This window comes from Lycium ferocissimum, chromosome 4 (assembly GCF_029784015.1).
Source record: "Lycium ferocissimum isolate CSIRO_LF1 chromosome 4, AGI_CSIRO_Lferr_CH_V1, whole genome shotgun sequence".
Classification (NCBI taxonomy): Eukaryota; Viridiplantae; Streptophyta; class Magnoliopsida; order Solanales; family Solanaceae; genus Lycium; species Lycium ferocissimum.
The window spans coordinates 62,551,476-62,565,531 of NC_081345.1; the positions used below are offsets into that span (position 1 = coordinate 62,551,476).

The 14,056-nt window shown below is 38.8% G+C and overlaps 2 protein-coding genes across 2 annotated transcripts; both read right to left on the reverse strand.

Moving 5' to 3' along the window:
- Positions 1-11,083: 11,083 nt before the first annotated feature.
- Positions 11,084-11,899, reverse strand: LOC132054254 (uncharacterized). Its single transcript, XM_059446298.1, has one exon. It carries the CDS (start codon positions 11,897-11,899, stop codon positions 11,084-11,086), a length of 816 nt encoding a protein of 271 aa, XP_059302281.1.
- Positions 11,900-12,003: 104 nt separating this feature from the next.
- On the reverse strand, positions 12,004-13,272 carry LOC132054255 (uncharacterized). The gene has a single exon (XM_059446299.1). The coding sequence runs from the start codon at positions 13,270-13,272 to the stop codon at positions 12,004-12,006; it is 1,269 nt and encodes a 422-aa protein (XP_059302282.1).
- Positions 13,273-14,056: the final 784 nt, after the last annotated feature.

Here is a 14,056-nt window from a genome sequence, read left to right on the forward strand (position 1 = left end):
ATGTTGTATTGGTAGTATGTGGTTGGTTTAGATACAAGAGAAAACATCGCCTAAACATCTAGAAAGGAGTTACTAACGTTAGAATACGTTTGAATCTCCACGTAGCTTAACCATAGTTGTTGGCGTCTTAATATAGGTTGAAGTATTATTGGGTAGCGTACACATATTGTGTGACGAATAAGCGCTAAAGACCTGGTCGATCGGAAGCACTTCGAAGGAAAAAGCTTTGGCGTGAAAGTTCGTGACACACCTCGGCATTGAGGTAGGTTACGGTTTACTTTATGTCTAGACTCCGGTTAGCGAAACGTATGTAAATAGTAGTGATTGACGGGGAAAGCATGATAGGCCTTCGGGCATGGTGTGGAGGTAAATTCCATCTAGGTTGGTATTACCGGTACATTTATGTGGGCTTGTCGCCATTATTGTGATATCTTTATGTGGGCTTGTCGCCCTTATTGTAATATCTTGTTATGTGGGCTTGTCGCCATTATTGTGATATTGTTATGTGGGCTCGTCGCCATTATTACGATATTGTTATGTGAGTGTCATTGTATTGTGATTTCATGTATTTGATATAATTCTCTCTCTCTCTTGTTATCCCAGGTTTGGTCATATGGAAGAGGGAAGGTTATTACGAGAATTGAATATTGAATTGCAATTCCTAGTATGAATCTATGGAACCTATGATTGCGGTGATTATTGAGGTTGATTCCATGCGAGGCATGCATCCCATATTCTATGTGCTATGTGATGTAATTATCACCTAGTTGTATCTTTATCACATACTAGCTCCTTCACCTTATGAAAGGGAAGGGTAATATTGATGATTGAGCAGTAGGCAATAATATGACTTGTACTTGTTTATTGCGTATTGGTGATATAATTGGTGATATCATGCATGACATGCTTTCATATTACTCTTATGTTGTTATAATGGTGAGGAGAGTGATTGAGAGACTCAGGTGTTTTTGGGAGATTGAGAGTGACGGAGAGAGACTAGAGGTTTTACTGCCGGAGATTGAGAGTGACAAGAGAGACTCCGAGGTTTTGCCGGAGATTGTGAGTGTTTGTTGCCGAGGTTTCTTGCGGGAACGATGGAGTGTCCGATGCCCGAGGTCTTTGCGGGATCGTGAGAGTGTGCTCGTGATCCGAGGTTATATTCGGGAGCGAGTGGTACTTGGACTTCGCGGGTCCCCCATGGGTCATGACTATGAGGCATTGCCATAGCATGTGTGTACGGGAGTGGAGTGTGAGAGGTGACTACGCATTGCATAACATTACATAGCACGACATTGCATTGCATAGCACTCCGTTTGAATGGTCATTCATATCATTGCATGGCACATTCTACGATTGATTCTTGATTTGTGAATTATTTTGAGTTGTTGTTTGTGAGTATTTATTTTAAAGGTCGGATGGAATCGAGGTTTATAGAATTCTCCCTAGGCTTATAATGCGAGATATTGAGATCCCCGTGACTATCGTTAATGCAAGACTTTCTCATGTGCTAGATGTGTATTTGTGTTTGATTACTTATCTGCTTACTTGTTAGTTGCTTCTTGTTTATATGCGTGAACTAACCATTGTCGGCCTATGATACCTACGAGCCTAGTGTTGTGCTCATACTACTCTTGCTACACTCCTTCTGGAGTGTAGAGTTATTTTCAGGCGATGATCGGAGTCTTACGACCGTTTCGAGGCATTCGTCAAAGGCGTTTGGGTGAGCTATTTGAGATATTGCAACCCAGAGTCTCTCCTTAGATTTCTGTTGTTCTCTATCCTTAAACAGAAGTCGTATCCAGTTTTAATTTTGTTATCTATTCAAATTGTAAACTTCTTGAGAAACTCTTGTATGAGTCTAGACCAGATTTTGGGAATTTCTTATAAAAGAAGTATTTATTCCGCATGTTGTATCAAATTAAGGTAGTTATCTGAAGGGTTCGCCCACCAGGGAGGGTTAGTGTGGGTGCCCGCATGATCCATGATTTGGGTCGTGACACCACGATAGACATACGAGATAAGAGTACAACTTAGGCTCTGAATGTAAGTGCAACTCCGTGCGAATGAGATAGAGTTGAGTCATATACTAGGAATATGATTCTAACATAGGTATTCATAAAGCTCTAGCGTAGGCATGACATGTACATCAAATCGAGTAGAATATTTTTTGAGATAATTAGTACCATAGAATACAAGAGGATCTCACTATGAACTTGGAACATACCTTACTTCGAACCTTACCTTGTTCGCTCACAGAAACATAGATATGAATATCTTGGCTCACCTTGCTTATTATTGTAAGCGGATCATTAAGGAGTGAGAGAAAGGGATCATCCACACGAATCAGACACTTCATCTTCGAAGATAGACGTGGCATGGGTGCATCAGACTGAAGAACATAACATAGAACATGTATACATGGAAATGGGACTAATATGGCATAAGACATGAATACATGAGTAGCATGGCATGGGGCATGAGAAACACGATGTTTACATAAGTAATTCGAAGCTACTTACCCTCATTTGGACATTAGGTCATGAATATCAAGTGTGAATAAGACATAAGTGTGACTTAAATGGAGTATAAGTTGTAGGCTTCACTCTTGAGTACTTAGAGACATAGGGATGGATAAGATATCACTTTTGGAACTTAGCTATACTTACGAGAATGGGACATGGTTAAACATAGTTTACTCTTATTACGTAAGTCGACACCCTCATTATAAAACTCATGAAAGAAAGGATCATAAGCATGAATGCTTCGTTCGTCAAGCACCTAAGGCATAAGTAGAAAGTTACCTTGAACTTAAACAGGGGCATAGGTACTTCGGAAAAGAAAATGGCATCCTTTGTGCCAAGCTACGAGTCGCTTTAAAACATTAGCCAAGGAAACATAAGCACGAATTACATAGAATCATAGGTTGGGCATCCATCTTGGTTCACCTTCATTATTATCTAACAAAATCATTGTTACGATACCGCTATAAGTGGGATGCATAGCGAAATGGATTGGGGCACGAGTATGTGGTAACATGGAGAACATAATCATAGGAGTCAAGATCATCATCAGATTTGAAAAGCACTTAGATGCTAGAACATGAACATGAGTATAATAGCATGATAGATACGTGAGGCATGAATGCGATCTTTAACCTTGGACATGAGTACAATCTGATGTGAGAAACATGAAAGAACCTTCCCTTGCATAGCTTACTATCGTATAGAGTCTTAATTCTTTTATCTTAAACATGGAGTGTAAAGCTTTAACAAAGGCATAAGATAGGTATGCTAGGCATGTGTAGAGTACGTTCGGGCATTGGTACTACATAGTGCATGAATTATTCTGGATTGGAAATGTTACACTACGAAACCTTTTATTCGCCCTAAAACGTGATCTCAGCGACATGACAAAAGACGAATTCCACACACTTTATCTTAGCTACATGAAACTGTGATCCTCTGACATTATCCTCTGACGCCTATCAACTTATGAAACACAACATCTATATCGACACCTTATCATATTATCTCCCCCCTTAGTTCAAAAGCAGACGTCTAAAGCCCTCGTGGATCCTTAAGTTAGCGATAAGTGGTCATCTAGTGGTTCCGCTAATTTCCTCTAAAATACTGACGACTCATTTATTTAGCTTACTTCAAGCAAGTCTTACTTAGTAGGAAAATTGGATTACTTAAATGAATGGGTTTCTAATGTACATAATCGGCATAACACAGCTTGAGTCGGGCTTGGGGAAAACTCTTTTCGATAATTCTTAAAGGCTCTTCTTCGTAGCTTTCTCTCTTACTGCTTAGAGGGTTTTCTTCTTTCACCCATGTCTATACCTCGAATTTAACTTAAACCCTTTGGGTTCTAATGCGCCTTCGGTGTATTTAGACGGTTGCCCACTCACTAGTATTAACTTGACTAAGTAACTCAAATCATACTTCTACTAACTCTACTGAAAATTTCTAATTCACTGTATCTACTCAAACTTACTTACTAAGCTTCTGTTACCACTTGCTAGTATCATATTCTCTAATTCTTCTCTGAGTACTAATGTGAAACATAAGGTTATTTCTAACTTCTCCTCCTCATCTGACTTTTTAGTATTACAGGTGGTTGGCTCTTAGGCTATTTCCTGCTTAAAACTACCATGGACAACTTATGCCTGCTGCAGTTAACTTCCTAACATGTTACCTAGTAGGGTCATAAATCTAACTATCAACTGCACAATAACCACATAAGACATAATAGATGTAGGGCATAATATCTCATATGTGACAAGGAGGGAAAATTATTGGCATACCTATGACACATGTGACGGCACATCGAAGTCCTGGCGATCTACCATATCATGATAACGTGCTTGATCCCCACTTAATCCTAATACTTAATCCCTATCAGTGCCTTGGTCTGCTAGTGCCCGAGTACTACGGCTCGAACGGTGTTGTTGAATTGGCTATGCCTGGTCTGGGGAACGAATTGCACCACCACCCTTAGTGTTACTATTGTACTTGACTGAAGGGCATTCTCTTTGCATATGGCCTTGGAGACCACAATTATAACACACATCCGAACCCATCCTACACACTCCTGCATGTCTTTTTCCACACGTACTGCAAATGGGGTGCGAAAAACCTTTGTTATCCTGTTTCACTTGTGGGCAATCTTTCAGATAGTGACCCTGCCGGCCACACCCAAAACATCTATGGGTGCCATACGGCACACCCCTTGATGTCTCTTATTACACTTGCAACAAATAGGATTATGAAAACCCTCTCTTTCTCATCCGGTCCGAGCTGGGACATTAGTGGTACTTGAAGCGAGGTTCGATGACCTACGATTGCGAAATTGAAGAATCAGAACTCTCGGAGTCTGAGAGTTCGTCCCTGGGGTCGCATCAATGGTAGCCCTCCGGCCCGAAGTTGCCTTTCTCTTAGTAGGCATTTTTTTGAAAGAATGCAATGCGCACGAGTCAGAATAACTCCCGATAACTTTATCTGAAAGCAACACGTCGATAATGATTAGTTTCACATCTTCCTCATCCAGAGACAAGGCGTATTTGGTAGAATGGGGAACAACACACGAGTTCGAGTGATTTACGAGAACACGCTCTATTGCACGATCTAGAGTTGAAAGAAGTGAGACAAATCTTAAATGTCTTGGTGGTCAATCGTTTATATGTGTGGCGCGCACACACATATAAAAGTGACTCCTTTGGACACGGTTTTATAGACTCCCTAAGACACGAACCTAGGCTCGATACCAAGCTTTGTCACGCCCGAAACATGGCACCGGGCGAAACACGGCACTCGGTGCCATCTTACGCATGTAACCGAGCGAACCACATGGTTTGCCGAATCATCATGAGGCATACATGAGCGAAAATATAGCATGAACGTGATGAGCTTTTATAAAACATGAGATGTCATAATAATTTAATGAAACACTTGTTTAAATCATAAATGCGAAATAACATGAGTTGAGCCAAAGATGGCTAAACACCTTGCATGTCTAACATAACTAAACCGACTAGTCTATGAAACCTCTAATCATGAATCTTGACCGGAAACCGTACTTGCAACGGGACAAGGCTCTCCAAGATACCTTTAAATGCATGACTAGTAAAATAAAGATAACTGACTAAACCCCGAACAAGATGGGGCTCACCAATGAGCTGATACGAGCAAATCCTACTGAGCAAATGCGGCGTCCTGTAAATACGTACCTGCATCGTGAAATGCAGGCCCCGGGCACAAGGGGACGTCGAAGACATTGAATGTACCGGTATGTAAAGCAACCGAATGAAATAACATGGGACATAAAGTAATAAAGATAAGAACCGAACGTGAAACCGAAACCTGTGTTATGAGCATGAACATGAATACATATATAATATAAAGCATGAGTAAAAATATCATAAGTAGGGAGAGCAATAACTTATAACCGATACATGGTGCGGTGCTTGCGTCCCGCCGTGCGAACACTCGAACATCACAACATGAGATTTAATAAAATATGAAAGGATCCAGCCATTATGAGATATCGTCCGGGACATGGGTGGAACGATCCTCATCCTACGGTGGCTACGTAGTTTCAGGCTATCTGAAGCCTTTTACCAAGCTTTGTCACGCCCCGAACCATGGCCTGGGCGAAACACGGCACTCGGTGCCATACTGCATGTAACCGAGCGAACCACATGGCTTGCTGAATCATCATGAGGCATACATGAGCGGAAATATAGCATGAACGTGATGAGCTTTTTATAAAACATGAGATGTCATAATAATTTAATGAAACACTTGTTTAAATCATAAATGCGGAAATAACATGAGTTGAGCCAAAGATGGCTAAACACCTTGCATGTCTAACATAACTAAACCGACTAGTCTATGAAACCTCTAATCATGAATCTTGGAAACCGTACTTGCCGGGACAAGGCTCTCCGGCGATACCTTTAAATGCATGACTAGTAAAATAAGGATAACCGACTAAACCCCGAACAAGATGGGGCTCACCAATGAGCCGATACGAGCAAATCCCTCGATGAGCGGATGCGGCGTCCCCGTAAATACGTACCGCATCGTGAAATGCGAGGCTCCCCGGCAATAAAAGGGGACGTCAGCACATTGAATGTCTTTGGTATGTAAAGCAACTGAATGCAATAACATGGGACATAAAGTAATAAAGATAAGAACTGAACGTGAAACTGAAACCTGGTTATGAGCATGAACATAAATACATATATAATATAAAGCATGAGTAAAAATATCATAAGTAGGGAGAGCAATAACTTATAGCCGATACATGATGCAGTACTTGCGTCCGCCCGGAGAATACTCGGTCCTTGCCCGGGGAACATGAGATTTAATAAAATATGAAAGGATCCGGTCATTATGAGATATCGTCCGGGACATGGGTGGAACGATCCTCATCCTACGGTGGCTACGTAGTTTCGGGCTATGCGAAGCCTTCCTCGGTAATTAAAACAACTCCCAAAAACTTGAACATGTAAAATAAGTGGCACTTGCTTTGTCCACGGTTTTCATGAATATAACTTGCTTGTATATGGATATCATGAATCATAGCTTACTTGCATGAACTTGTAAAACATGTATAGTATTTTCTTGAAAATAGCATAATATATCATAAACTAGCATGCATGAACCCATGGAATGAGATATATGGGTTTTCATGGATTACGGACGGATTCTCAATAATCATAAAGAAATATTAAGAACTCAATGGTGGAATTATAACAATTCATACATAGTATAATCATGGACTTGGACCTAGGGTTATCATGAGCATGGTATAGAAACCCTAGTTTTAGTAGAGAATCATAATTTATGGATTATGAGGCGTGGGAAGAAACAATGATGTTCCCACACGTAGATAGTAACTCTACATACCTGGTAATGCTCCAAACTTGAATTGAATACTTTAACTTTGAAGAAGATTTCCAAAATCTTGAATTCTTGAACCTTGAGATGGGTTTTCTTGAAAACCCTAGGTTAGGAATGATGATTTCTTGTTTAGATTACAAGGATATATATTAGAATTGACTTGGAATGATTAGAGTAGGCTTACCTTGGTGTTCTTGATGATGGGAGAGAATAGAAGGTCGTTCTAGGGCTTGGGGGTGTGAAGAATGAAGTGAAAAAGCCTTAAAACGAAGTTTTATAATTCTTTATCGGACCCATTTTACGCCCTATTTTACGTCCCATAAAAGTTTTACGGACCGTATGTCTTACCGTACATTCATTCCAGTGATTTGGGCTTTCTGGGCCAATTTTACGGTCTGAATATACGGCCCGTATAATTTTCACGGCCCGTATATTCCACCGTATATCGGCAGAACACTGGTTTAGTAAAACGGGCATAACTTTTTGTACAGATGTCCGTTTGACCTCTATAATATATCGTTGGAAAGGTATTTCAAAGATCTACAACTTTCAAGAAGGAAATTTTCCCAAATTCCTTACAGATTTTTCCGTATACTCATTTTAATTGAGACGTGGTGCAAACTCACTTAAAAACACGCTCCGTAGGGTAGCTTCCGACTTTCCTTTGCTAAAGGACTCTTCTCATGTCTTTATTGGGTTTCAAACTCCATTTATACACTACTCAAATTGGGTTCATGATACCCTTGTCTTATGAGTCAAATCTTAGCCCGAATGCACGAGGTGTTACATCCTGGCCTGTTCTGGTTACTCTGTGGCAACTATTTTGAGGAAAGATCATGGGGAATACATAGTATACACTTAGTATATGTGGAGGGTATGCCCCTTTAGGGAGTTTTGCTCTCCATATATGGGTATATCACTTAGTATATTTTGTATATTGAGGTACAACACTTAGAAAAAATTAAAAAGGGAGCTGGTGAGTATACTGGCTATGTATTATGTCTTTAATACTTAGAAAAATTCTGAAAAAGAAGGGTAATTTGGGCTTCCCGTTGGGCCTTCCATTTGCAGATTTGTATCTGGGCCAATTTGGGCTTCCTGTTGGGCCTTCCATTTGCATATAGAACTGCATGGACTTATAAAGTTACAGTTTAGCAAAATAAGTTCAGTTTTAGACTTAGCCAATTTCAGACTTTCAAAACGGTTCCATAATCTTCACACAAGACTAATTTACACCTTGTCAAACTACTTTAACAAAGTTAAATAACAACATGGCATGTAACTTTCATTTTTAAACTCTAATGCACTCTTAAGCAGTTTCGAAATCGCAAAACCCATGAACTACATTTCAGGAATGACTTGTATTTTTTTGGAATCATTTCTTGACAAATACTGGGATTTTTCCAAATCACAGACAAGTTAAAGTCCTATAATCACACTAGATATCAAATCTTAACAGTTCAATAGTCAAAAATGAATTACAAGCTTTGTTTTTTTACACTCAGAACCACACAGAACGTCCTATTTTCACAAACTTCATTTGAATTTTAACACAGGATTCCATAACCTATTTTTTGATCTATCTTCTTTTATAAGATAGTTTAAACATCTTAAGAAAAACAAATCATTCCATAATGACCCTAACTACTAAAACAGATCCATATTCAATCAATCAAGGAAGAAAGAAATCATTTTTTTAATATTCAGAATTAAAATTGACTCTGGAAGTGCATGTCTAGACTTAGGAGCAATTATAATTCTAAGAATATCAATTCAAAGCTAAGAAGACCTAAAGTTATATACTAAGGCAGATTTGAAAACAAGTCGAAAGTTCTTATAAAAAACCATTATAAATAACTAACTTGAACCAAAATCATTAACATTACTAACTTAAAACCCAAATTCCCATCCTAAACTGCCTTCTTTTCTCATTTTTTACTAAAACAACTAACTTTGAACATCATTTAACATTGTTCAATCTTAAAATTACTTAACTTGTCTTCATCCTTAAATAAAAAGTAAAACACATAACCATCCATTTTAAGCAAACAAACTATATCAAATTTAAAATAGGATCATTTTAACTAACAAATAGGACAAATAAACATATGTAACTATTACAGAGAATGAAAAACAAGAATTGAAATGTGTTAGTACCTTTTGTTGGGGCAATCTAAAGATCAAAGGGAGATTGAATCACACTTCAAGCAATGAACCTTCTACTAATCCTCAAATCACCTTTCTTTTATCGTTTCTTCTATATATCTCTATATTTTGCTTGTATGTTTATATTTTTGTAATATATGGACTATATATGCTATATTGTATATCTTAAACCTTTGTTTTTAGGGTAAAAATTCTGGACCCTTTCTTTGTTAATAAGACCTACTATTTATAGCACAAACATATAGGAACCCTAGGAAAAAAATAAAAGGCCACCTGGCCATTATCCCCCCCCCCCCTTCTAAATCCCCAAATTTGTACCCTATCCGCAATTTCATAGCAATTTCATAATAAATTCAGATAGGACAAACAAAATCTTAACCAATTGTACCCTAAAATTTAGAATAAAATTCACAAAATCAAATTATACGAGAATAGTACAAATACCAGCGCGAGTCATGCAAATCGTACAACCCAATGGTAAAATTGAATCAAAATGGTACCAAATCGAAAAAATCCCCAAAATCATACCCTAACCCCAATGGTGCCACATGGAAATTACCCTAGGGTATCCACGTGTAGCGTGTGGTGCACAAGCTGGCAAGGGACATACGGTCCCGCCCATGGCAACCACACGCATGGGTATGCCGAGCAACATCCATCAAATGGCACCAATTGGTGCAAATTTATGAAAACTAAGTAAAATTGAACCTGGAATCGACATGAATAGGTGAAAGGGCATAAAAGCCCTTTCAATTTCAGTCAAATCAACCATGAAACCACCATATCGCGGTGGCAAAACCCCAGCCCTAATTTTAAATATCAAAAGATGCCCTCCCTATCCGATGCAGTAATATAAAACATATATTATATATATATATATATATATATATATATATATATATATATATATATATATACATACATATTGTTTTAAATACTAAATATAATAATTATTCGGACTAAATAAAAATTATAACTCATAAAGTTAAAATGTGAGCTTTAAAACGAGCCCAATATTGACATAGTTCTGAGCAATATTTAAAATATGAAAAAATGCGATAAAAATGAGCGGTAATTTATTCGTCATTTTAATTAACAATTTTCCCGAATTAGACGGAGTGGGATGAAAGTAAATAACTCGTATATCTCATAGTTGTTAAGTTTTTTTTTCATTTTAGGAAATAATAATTAACCGTCGTTTTGCCATTTTCTCGGGATTGTGAAATTTTAATATTTAAATGGTGTATTTTAATCTTTAAATGGCGTGTCCTTACTCCGTCTTTGACTCAAGAAACTTGAAAACTAAAATAAGCATCTTATGAGGTGAAAATTAGGTGTCAACAACATTCAATTCTCTAAAATATTTATTTGAAGAACCAAAAACTGCAAAGTACAAGAAAAATACAATGAAATACATTGAAAAATACATCAAATGTGTTGTTCTCTATTTCGACACGTTGTTCTCTTATGCCCACTTCCCTTGCAAAGTGAGCCCTTGTTTCTCCTCCCTTTTACACGTCCTCTGGGCTTAAAGGATTCCGCGATGCTAGGGATGCGCTTTGTTCTCTTCCTTCCAAGTTTAGCTCATAAGGAGATGGAGCAATGTCCATCTTTGCATACTCCTTGGGCACAACCCATTCAGACTCTGGAGGGACTATATTGATAGTTTCAGCAAATGCATGGATGTAAGATTGAACTTTATACATCGGTGAAGAATACTTGTAGATGCTTGAACCATATCCATTTCCATACTTCAATCTCAAGGCTGCCATCGCGTGAGTGCATGGTAATTTCACTAAGTCATATTCTCTACAAGAACATGTTTTGTTTGGTAGACTGACTTCGGCAGTTCTGCCACTGCCGACTACGGTGAACTCGTCGGTATTCCCATTTATATTAGTGATAAACAAGGAATTGCCCTCAGTCATCTTTTCCCTTAATGTTATTTCAGCCGAAGGCACAAATAAATTATTTGAATCGCTGATATCTGTATGCCTCTGCCTGAAGATTTCAGCAAACCTCCTAGAAATGGAAGTGAATATGGCAGACCCGGGGTACTCTCTTTTATCCCTCAACATTGAGTTAAGCAACTCGGCAATGTTTGTGGTGAGAACATCGTACCTGTTGGCTGGAAAATGTACCCTGCTCCACTTTTTGAATCCAATCTCAAACTCAAGGCACTGAGCTGCTTCAGGGCTTTTATTCCTGAATTCCTGAAAAGGTTCATTGAACTCCTCGTAACCATATGCCTTTGTTGCATTAAAGTATGCATGAAGAGAATCTCCACATTGGAAATTCTTTCGGAGGTTTTTAGAAAGATGCTTCATGCAAAGTCCATAGTGAGCATGGTCCTAGAAATACCGTTGGCTATGCTCTTGTGTCTATCAGAGATGATGCACAAGTCCGGTTCATCGGCGATTATAAACTTGAGCTACTGGAAGAAGTAGGTCCAAGAGTCATCACATTCCTTGTCCACAACGCAAAATGCAATTGGATAGACATGGTTCTCTGTATCCTGTGCGATGGCAGACAACAAGACCCCCTCGTACTTGCCGTATAAATTTGTGCCATCAAAGGAAATAACCTTTCTCATGTGGGTATATCCTCGAATGCAAGCTGCGTAAGACATGAAATAATATAAAAACTTGTTGTCATCCTCAATCCTGATGCAAATTCTAGAACCCGGATTTAAACTCTCAACCATGTAAGAATAAGCTGGTAAGCAACCATACCCGTGCTCCGGTGTCTCCCTAACCCAGTTCTTAGCAATTATACCAGCCTTCCAACACTTCCAGTAGCTTGGTTTACAATGAAACTCCCTGTAAACAGTCCTCTGGATTTCCTTTGTCGATGGCCCTTTGTTTTCAATATAGTCATTCATCAAGACTGGTGCAATGACATGTGACGAGGCATGCTTATGAAGGCTCGTAACATGTTCTACACCACAAGTGTGCTCCCCAACGTACTTGTAAAGGAGAACCCTATCTGAGCTCTTGTATTTACTACACCGCAACATCCCGCCACAATTAGGAGATGTGCATTCCACCTTATAGTATTTGATATTACTCTTGATCGGTGCGAAACCGAACGGCCTCTTTATTGCAGCTTTCTTCAATAAAAATTTTAAATTTTCCTTACTATCGAATGTTTGCCCGATGTAAAAATCAGTTCCATCATTGAAGAGATGGTTTGTTTGTGATCCATTAGGCTGCCCATCACACTCTTCGACATCAATATCATGATCATCCATATCCATTGAATGATTACCCATGCTCTCATTTTGCATTGAATTTGCATCAACTGGCTGTTGTGGGGGTGGGGGTAGGGGTGGTGTTGCTGATGTCGACGCTGCTTGAGACCTCTCAACAACATTTATTCTCAAAACAAGCCTACAACCATCAGCAGCAATATCAAGCATATACAATACCACATGCCTATCATTCGTTATGAAAGAAGGGTGAGCTTTTCCCTTAGTGGGCAGAGCATTAATCATATAACTAATGCGCAAGTCGCTGGGCTCACAATCTAACTCCCCGCTTTCCTTTACGCTCTCAACCAAATCGTTATATGTACCATTGAGACGCACGACGATCGATACTGTCACCTTGCTCGAAGAATTCCAATTCCAACATTTTGGGGTCTCCACCCATTCACCCGTGAAATCACCACCTACTATAACATATTCTCCAATCGACGCCATACTAAATATATAATAGACTATTGCTATGGTCTATAATTGATCGATGACTAGACTTACAATAGTACCAGATTCAGACCTCCCCAAAAAAAAAAAGCAGGGATACAGCTCTTTTAATGGAGAATTGACTCCAAAAGAGGATTTAGAACCCAAAACAAACTCCACTACCAGTAGACGCGGACGAAATTTGCACCTGATAATTGAACTTTGACAACAATGATGAAAATAATTCGAGCTTCTTTTTAATAATTTCTAAGAGATTTATGTTACAATGACTGAATTAGGGAAGAAATCCATCATTTGGGACTAACTTTTAGATGACAAGCCAGAAATTTGGCTGGAAACGGGATCGGAAAAGTGTAGAAATAGGGAGCTTCAAGCTTTTGGGGGGAACAAAAAAATGTCTACTGTTCAATTGGGGTAATTAAATGTTGGTGATTGGGGGGGGGGGGGGGGTTGTTTTGTATTTTTTAAAAGTTTTGGTCTTGGGTTGACAACTTGGGAGACTTCATTTGATTATGTCATAAATAGTGGTCTTTTAGCCAATTCTTTGAGACTTATGGCCTTTTACCTAAATAAGTGTTGAGAGTGGCCTTTTAGCAAAATCCCCCATCTTTCTAGGACTCTCAAAGCAAAGATACCCCAATACCGTCTTTGTGACTGTGTCCTCAGGAAAAGTGCCTTCGCCCTTACATCCCAATACATATCAGTTGAAATTAGTATATGGGAATTGGAGTAAATTGGCATCTTTTACTCTTCTAATAGAGAATGAGATTATAAGAATTAG